This window comes from Lytechinus variegatus, chromosome 5 (genome assembly GCF_018143015.1).
Source record: "Lytechinus variegatus isolate NC3 chromosome 5, Lvar_3.0, whole genome shotgun sequence".
In the NCBI taxonomy this organism is placed as follows: Eukaryota; Metazoa; Echinodermata; class Echinoidea; order Temnopleuroida; family Toxopneustidae; genus Lytechinus; species Lytechinus variegatus.
The window spans coordinates 19,234,806-19,243,860 of record NC_054744.1 but is presented as its reverse complement, the minus strand read 5'-3'; the positions used below and the strand labels follow the sequence as shown (position 1 = coordinate 19,243,860).

At 38.2% G+C, this 9,055-nt stretch overlaps 1 protein-coding gene across 2 annotated transcripts; it reads left to right on the top strand.

Moving 5' to 3' along the window:
* Positions 1-1,053: 1,053 nt before the first annotated feature.
* Positions 1,054-8,842, top strand: LOC121415653 (sphingosine 1-phosphate receptor 2-like). 2 transcript variants are annotated; one of them, XM_041608942.1, is made up of 3 exons: positions 1,054-1,358; positions 2,005-2,252; positions 5,146-8,842. In XM_041608942.1, exons 1-3 carry the CDS (start codon positions 1,268-1,270, stop codon positions 5,932-5,934), a joined length of 1,128 nt encoding a protein of 375 aa, XP_041464876.1. In that variant the 5' UTR covers positions 1,054-1,267; the 3' UTR covers positions 5,935-8,842. The 2 variants fall into 2 exon arrangements, with proteins under 2 accessions (XP_041464876.1, XP_041464877.1); XM_041608943.1 differs by having other exon boundaries at positions 1,057-1,358; positions 2,034-2,252.
* Positions 8,843-9,055: the final 213 nt, after the last annotated feature.

The window sequence follows — 9,055 nt, the reverse complement described above, 5'->3', positions numbered from 1 at the left end:
GATCTCCATGGCATTAGTGATTGCAATATTCAATGCTCATAACTTTCTCATTATTTGTCCGATTTTTCTCAAACTTTCTTTATTCTTATTCTTTGATTTTTCTGTTTTTACACAGGCCTATTTGTTCCAAAGGTTTCATTCCCCTTTAAGACATATCTAAGGAGAGATGAAAGATGTACATGAATGCTTTTCTGTCAACCTAAAAACTCTAAAACAAAAAAATCGAAAGAAATCCTTTTGATATACGTTATAATTTTTGTAATTTCTTTCGTGCCGATAATGATAGAACACATAAGTGCATGGATGGATTTAAGATGGTATTTCCGGTCACTTTATATTTCAATTTCTTGAGGCCCTTGATAATGATTTTTTCTGGACTTCATTTTTGGAACATATCACAGGTGCAGGTGACAAGTGGGACCTCGCAGCTCAGATTTTTTAAAGTTAAATCAATGTTAGCGAATACCTTTAACACCTAAAACAAGTCCTTCTATAGGGGCGCAGTTGTCTTTCTCCTGATTTAACGTCAAATTTTATGTCACCATTTCCCTATTTGCAAGAATGCAACATAATCAAACAGCTCACTTCACTCACATCCACTTGTTTTTCAGGCAATTCACGTTCCAACGTGGTCAAATTCATTTCTGTCGAAAGTTTCCTCTCTGAAAATTAAACCTGACAGAACATGATTGTCATGTAATTAAAACATGAACTCATATAACAACAACAAAGAAGAAATGGCTGAGTGATCTTATGCCTCACAATTAAAACAATTTTCATTCCACTTGTTTACTACACACCATATAACATAAGGGAAAAACGAAAACATTTTTTTGTCAAATGAGATACTTTGGTTACCCTGATTGTTAAAACCCCCCTTGAGTGCTCATCTACAGGGGACTAGTAAATAATTACCAGGTATCAAAGTGCAGTCAGGCAAGAATACAAAAGAGACGTTATAATGCATATGGACTTAGCTTCGGGGAGAAGTTTTAAGAAAGTATGGAAATCCATGTATATCCAACGTTCGTACGGCTGGCCCCTATTCACAGTTGTAATGTGGGCGTGAACAACTCGGTTTGGGTGAAGTCGGCTCAGCAACTGATAGAATGATAGCGAACAAGGGAATATTGTGAACGCATCAGTGTTTTTATATAAAGGATACTTTAAATATAAATCAATATGTAAATGTCTTGTCATTCGTCAGCAAGCTTGAATGGCGTGAATCCATAGACCAAATAAAGGATAGAATACCTAAAATAATCCTATGTGTAAAGTACACAACGTTATACATGTAATACTGACAGGGCAGTACAGTGGACTAGACGTCGATCCGCGGATAAAATTGCAAAAGCAAAGTAAGTATTCAATAATTGACACTTCTTTTCTTCAGAAATTATATACAATGTTTATTCTGTTTATTCCTGTTTTCATGGACATCTGGATTCTGTGGAACATGGAATTCTATCGCGAAATGGAAGGGGTGGAAATAAAGATTTATTATTTTTTTTTAATGTTTGTGCACAATTTGAATCATGTTTGAATACAACAATGTATTGGTAAAATGCGTTGTGGATTTCGTACTTTCCCTCTACCGCCTCCAATTAACATCCCTATATAATTTTTAAATGAACACACACCCACGCACGTACGCTACCTCACCCACACTCGGACACACATACGCACCATTACATGAATTATTAGACCATACTGTGAGTTTAAGAAAATGGTCCAGTATTTTTTGGTCAAACTGAACACATCTGGCAATCTGGTCTATCACCATGAGCGCATTAGGACGGTTATTGCACTTTATATGGATGGCCATGCAAAGAAAGCACAATCAAATGCTTTTTTAAAAGTTTTTGTTCATTATCTTGGAGGAAAATGAAGGGTGAAGCCTCCAGGCCCCACCGGACCCACGAATCCTGATAGGCGTGAGGTACGTCATGCAGCCTTAAACCATTCCTATGTCCTTATTTTTTGTTTTATCTATTATTTTTATAGAATCCTCCACGGTTAATTTTATACTTCAGGATTCAAGAATGGGGGACCTAGAGAGGGCTTACGCCTACCACTCGTTTATACTCATCTTCTGCTTCATCGGTGCAGCCTTGAACCTCGCCTCGATGTACGCCATGCTGCGTTACGCAAAACTAAGGAAAGGGCGTCATGTCTTCATTTTCAACCTGGCTCTTTCCGATTGTTTTTCGGCCATCGCGATGTTCATCGCCAACATTGTCGACTTTCCAGAGGTGAAATATAAACTTATATTGTGGCGATATCAAATTTTAAAATGCGCTCATTAGGGTCTGTGTAGGCATTTGTCATACCATTGACGTAAGTGTAAACAGAACACACTGTTATGGAAGCTAACAAGTGTCACCTAGATCATGTAGATGTTCAGATAATCATCTCGTCGTGCATCTCTCGGAGAAAGATGATTATATAACAAGATTTTGGATCCCGTCATGTCTACATCCCGTGGCATACTTGATCTGATGATCAGATGACAAGATCTTGGATTTTGTCATGTCTGTACATCCTTTAGTAGAGATTATCAGATGTAAATCTTGGATCCAAGATCCTGTAATCTCATCATCTCTCCCACAAATGTAGCCATGGCGAGATCTAAGATCACGTCGGTATCATCAACTCCCGAAAAAGACGTATCCATGACGAGATCGGAGATATTGCCGTTCCATCATCTCTTTACCGGATGTATGCATGACGAGGTCTAAGATCTTGCCATCTAATCATCTCTCCCACGTGATGTTAACATGACGATATCTACTCCGCGCATTGATCTGGGGCCCGTAACACAAAGCTTAGCAATGATCGTTAAACATATTTCAACGATTATTGCATTGACTACAATGTACAATCAATCGTAAAATCAAGCGTACGATCAATCGCTAACCTTTATATTACGGGGCCCTGACCATCCCTTTTATAAGATGCAGACATGACGGGATCCAAGATCAGGGTCCCGTAACACAAAGGTTAACGATCATTCGTACGCTTTCTTTCATGATTGATTGTACATTGCAGTCAACGCAATAAATCGTAGATAAATGTTATACGGGCCCCAGGCCATATCATTGTTTTCCAAGATACAGACATGAAATCGATTTGTTTATTAATGGATGAGTGAGCACGCCTTCACAGGGAGAAAAGGGGCAATTTCAATGTCACTGACTCATTTTGAGGGGTTATAAAGTAAATAATGGGGGAAATTTGGTTTGAAATGTAACTTATTTGGTGTTGTTATTATCCATCATTTTTATTTCCACACACTTTCCGAAGTTTTTACACTTTCATGGTTGGGATTTTCATAAAAATCAAATCAAATTAACTAAGCAAGAATGTTTGTGACAGATATTCATAGTAAGTAATTGCATTTTTTCAAATTACGTAAAAAAGAGCTTAGCACATTTCAAATGCTCATTCAATCTTGAATGATTAATTAAACGCCTTCGAATCATTGAAACATGTTAAATGGTCATGGACATCACGAAAAAGGTTGAGAAAAGATAATTTCAGTTACCAAACTGAAACATTACTTGCCAATGATATTTAAACATCGTATTTTTGTTTTCATTGAATGAGCATGAAATGATGAATATTGTTGAAGATACTCTTCCCCAAAATAATTGTCATCATATTCGATCATTTGCATCGATAGAAATGTGTCAAAATTGCAATGAAAGCAAATATTGACTGTGTTTATTCAACCGTGAAATTTAGACAAAAAGTTGAATCGTCTTTTAGAAAGTACCTTTTACAAGCATTCTGACTATTGTTCATGGTGAGAATGTGGAATTCGTTCCAATAAACTGGAATCAAAGTAATGATATTTTGCGTATGACAAGTGACAATTTGCCTTTTGGCGGTGCTCACTGAAGCATGACATAACATACGTCCATGACATTCACTAGGAGGGTAGCTTATAAAATTACCTTCACGCTCATGTCATGCATGTAAAAATATATTAAAAACTTCCAGTGGTTCGGAAATTGTGGATTATGTTTGTTTAAGGGGAAATTACTTTTTTGTTGTGTATATATATATCATTAATGGGGCCATGCGAATCATCTGAGGCCAAGCGGATGAAAACGGATGGAAGTGGGGTTACCGGGGGTTTTCAATAGTTTATATTCGAGGAGCGTACGCTCACATCCTTCTAATTCAGTGCTACTCGATGTGTAAACGTTCCGTGTTCCTTAGGAGGATGTATTCCCAGAGGAAGCAAAAAGGATATAAAAGCGGACGTTATACGGATGATAACGGGAAAAGAACGTTTGTTGCTCGTACGTGTATGTGTCGCGGATTTACATCGTAAACGGCAGAAAAGTTCATCCCTTCTGAAGAATTTGTGCAGCTCAAAACTTTTTGAGCGGATGAAAATCACAGTGGACGGATACTAAATGGATGGAGCGTATGGAATACGTTTGCCATACCTTTTAAGGCTCGGCTCCATTGTACTTAGGGATGCAAAGAGGACGTAAAACAGAAAAAAATATTGCAATCCGATGGAAAACGCTATGCATTCGTTGTGTACTCATTGCTTACGTCGAGCCGTCGAGGGGGCATATTTGGGTAGAGATGGCACTTGGGGCACTCGGTAACACCTAAAATGGGTCCTCAGGTGAAAGGGGCATAGTACATAAGGACACATTTTCAGTGCTTCAAAAAAAAGGGGGGGGGCACTGTGCACTCACAGCCCCCAGGATCGCCGCCCCTGCTTGGGCATATATTGCTCTCAAGGACCGTTGATTATTACCATTTCGTCATAAAGATTGCTGGAAAGATTTCCTGTGCCATCAGGTAGGTGTTTCATGAAAGTTGTCAGCACTGACTAAATTCTCAGTGCTGACTATTTCGGTGAAATCTTCAGTTTTGATAGGATAAAAGGCATGTCCTCTGATACTGTGGCAACTGTCGGAGAAAGATAACTTGTCAGTGCTGACAACTTTAATGAAACGGCCCCCATGTGTGTCTTTCATTCAGAAGATATAATAGAGTTGACATAGTGGTGTGGGTAGGCCTACGCTCGAAATATCCTTCACAAACATTTATTTCTAGGACCAAACTTTGAAATCTTTTCAATCATTTAATTTGTTAATCTGTTGGGTTTTTTTTATGCAGGTTGAATATGAAGTGGAAGGCCTCTCCTCATGGATGGTATGCCTGTTCACTTTTACTTTGGTCATATCATTGATGAGTACACTCGCCATTGCCGTAGAACGCCTCATGATCTTTCGCGTTGGAAACTACTCTCGTCGAACCTACACGCCCAGACTCTCCATTGCTCTCTGCGTCATCGGCTGGGTTGTACTCGCATTGGTATTTTTTCTCCTGCAAGCATTCCACGAGATCGGGTCACTCACCCTCCTTTATTGTGTATCTCCTTGTGTCATCTTGGCGTGCATAATCGTCACAGATGTATCCTACTTCCTCATTTACAAGGAAATCAGCAAGATCTCGGACAACGGCAGCCCCGAAGACGTAACCCTAGCACGCCGTGCGAAACGCAGCAAATACGTCATCGTAACCTTCGCTCTGGTTGTCGCAAGTACGACGGCTTGTTGGGTCATCATGTGCAGCGTGCTGTTGGTGGAGTACATCGCATACTTCCATGGCGCCGTTGATCCTGACACTGTGGATTCTGTTTGGTTCAGTGTCATAGCCGATTTAGGCAACGTGTTGGTGTGTATCAATATAATTCTCAACCCAACAATTATCTGGTGGCGTCTACCTGTGTTCAGAAGAGAGCTTCCCGCTTGCTGTAATAATCTGGGGTGTCGAAATACGGGTGAATCCCAAGACCCAGACCTCGTATCATCAGAATCCCCTACCGCGGGGCAGCCCGCGATTTCGTTCATTAACACTGCCATGTCGGAATCGGCTCCTGATATTAATCTTAAGAAGTTCTGATCGCGTAAATTAATGAGCAGATTGTCAGAACACAATTTTATTTTTTAATTTTTTGCAGAAGTTTTTAAAATTTTATTCATAAGACAATAAAAAATGAAAAAAACTTGATACAATAACAATGACATAAATTTGTAAATTATTGAATGACAATCGAAAAGATGAATAATGTACGTCAAGAATGAAAACTGGATAAATAAAGCATGTAAAATTGTAAGTTGGGTAAAAATGCAGGGGCCAGCTTTAATAAGCAGGTAACTGCATGAAACAATAGCAGCCATGAGGGAGGGCTACCTGGGAACCGTAATAGGTTATAAACATATTTCGATAAAATGATGTCAGGAAATATAAAAGTCTGAAAGTTTAGATATTCAGTGGGGAGAGATAAGTTCAAGTTACAAAAAAAGTGCGAGTGCAGGGGATACATTTAAGGATATTAAGAAAAAAAAACACGTTTTCAATGAAGCTTTAAAAGAAATAAGAGACGCAGACTGTTAGGCATTCCAAATATCTGACCATGGTGGCGTATTATGAGTGAGTAATATTCTGGCAATGTCATTTGAAAGTGTACAGATTCAAAGTTCCTTTTTTAGAGACGGAATATCGTTTCTATTCTCGACTTTCTACTATACCCCCAACAATGATGCAGTAAACAAGTGGGATAAGATGAATGAATTTTAAAGCATAAACTAATTTTCTAAATGCATTCACAATGTCATTCATATATCATGTCTATATAAAAAATAACAAAAGACCTAAATAGATCCTTGTGGTACTCCACATTTCAACGTGCATATATCAGATGATTTAGACTTAAAACAAACATAATGGTGTCGATTGCTGAAGTAATTTTTAAACCAAGCGAGAACCACCCCCTCTAACTCAATATTTTATCAATTTACAAAGTAAAATGTGATGATCCATTGTATCGAATGCTTTCGATAAATCCATATTTTTTTCATGATAGAAATGTTATCATTTGTAACAGTGATCATGTTATTTAACTGACTCAGAAACAGGGTCCAGGCAGCGAATTATTAAGTTGATGGGGACGACCTGGAGTTCGCCTCATTTCCATTTTATATAGGGCTTAATGTAAACATTTTCTTGCAAAGGTCATAACTACATCCAAATGAATTGGTTAAAATTCAGTCAAGGTTACTTCATTTTCTCCATTGTTTTGCAATGTTTCTTTAGCCCCAAATTCTCATCGTAATTATATTAAAGTGCTTCTACAACAGGTACCAAAATGTTTGGCATCGAGTAAAGATGGATATAAGCCCTTTTGCAAGAACATGCTCAGTAAACTCATTATAAAATCTTCATTGTTGTAAAAGTGAAACGAATTACACGTCCTAATATCGCCCACCATGCAAGAACAGGGATATTTCTTGCCACACATGGCAACATCTAGGCCAACCAGATTTATATTAAAGCATCGATATTGCGGTTGTCCTTCTGTGATGTATTGGATATTCTCTGCACCATTATAAATCTTCTTTTTTAGAGCAAAGATCTTTATTAAAAGTTTAAGAAAACTTTTATGATAAAAAATATGATAATTGGTAACAGTGATCAATATGGGTAGTATGCACGTTCTTGTATCCTCACACGAGCAGTGTGTTACTCTTCATAGTGGGGACACATTCCAGCAAGTGTATAAAACACATTTGCCGATAAAAAGGTTTAAGAACCGGAACGGCGGATTGTGTTAACGTTCAGAGTGTCCTTTTTGTAAAGAACTCTAAATACATATTCTATGCGCAGAAACTTCATGTAATTTACTAACTCTTCATTTCTGTCTGGTAAGCTAAGAGTTAAATCCGTTGAAATTTCCATTTTCATTAAGTTGGAGCCTCGCCTAAAACGAGATTAGCATTGTGTATGTTAACAAAGCATGAAAGCCCTTCGCTCCTTCGACACAATATGACCATGGAGCTAATGACTTACTGTCAGTATTAACATTGGGGGGGGGGGGGTGTACGAAAACGATAGATTTTAATCATTGTCGATTTTTACTTTTGTTCTTACATTGATATATAAATTGGTATGGTTATAAACTCGGAGTTTTCCAACCGAATGGCAAAGGATGTCGTAGTAGTAATTGTTGTGAATCGCTGCATTTCCATGTCGACTGCACAAGAATGTCGTCATCGGGACACAAATTACATCCTACAAAGTTCTAAAACTTCTAAAAAAAGAGGTATCGTTGGTTATCAATGGTGTCTTTATTTTTACTGCGCATGATGAAATCCCATCTGGGGCCTGGTGGCCTCAAGTACTTTACTAGGGCTTCTGTGAATGATGTGCTGACCGGACTTGCCCTTAAATTGTTGGTGAACGGAGCAGCAAGCAAGAGGCCACCAGGCCTCCCTTAGTTTGCTGAGCAAACCCTTCACTCGATTAAAGGGTCTGAATTGCAGCCCACTCATGCCTTGTGTACTGAAGGCACTCTCTGTGCTAGTCTTTGCGTGGAGGCACACTTGTTGATCAATGTTCCAATCAGGGTCTGTGCTTCCAGACTAGCCTCATCTGGCGCATCTGAAAATACAAATAGGTGATTCAATTTAATGAACACAATTTTATATATTTTTTAATACTTAACATGCTTAAAATTTATGTTCTATCTCTGACAATTATTAGCGCTGTGATCATGGTGATACTTTTGTGTATATCACATATATAAATAACCATTAGTATGAATATAATAATTATTATTATTATTAATCAACTTTTCACCCTAATATGTCGTCTCAGTAAATTTGTTTTTTTGTATTTGTAATTTCGATATGACGTAGTATCGACAATCCTTGGTTTTGCTTGTTCTGTTTTGGTTTTCCTTTTGCTATGAGACGCACTGTATATTCTGAGAAGGTTGGCATATTTGTTCTGGCCGTAAAACCATACAAACTCCTCGAAAAAAGTTTGGAAATCTGACGTTGATCGATGATCTCTCCTCAGTTTCAGTGAATATTAATATGTGATTGATATCAATAATCTTTCGAATGATATCAAATATGCACTGTGTGACATCGGGAGTTAGGAGATATTAATGGCCAAACTCAGATTGTCAAACTTGCCCCCCCTGCCCCCCCGTAGGTACGCTTATGTACCCGTTTCTTAA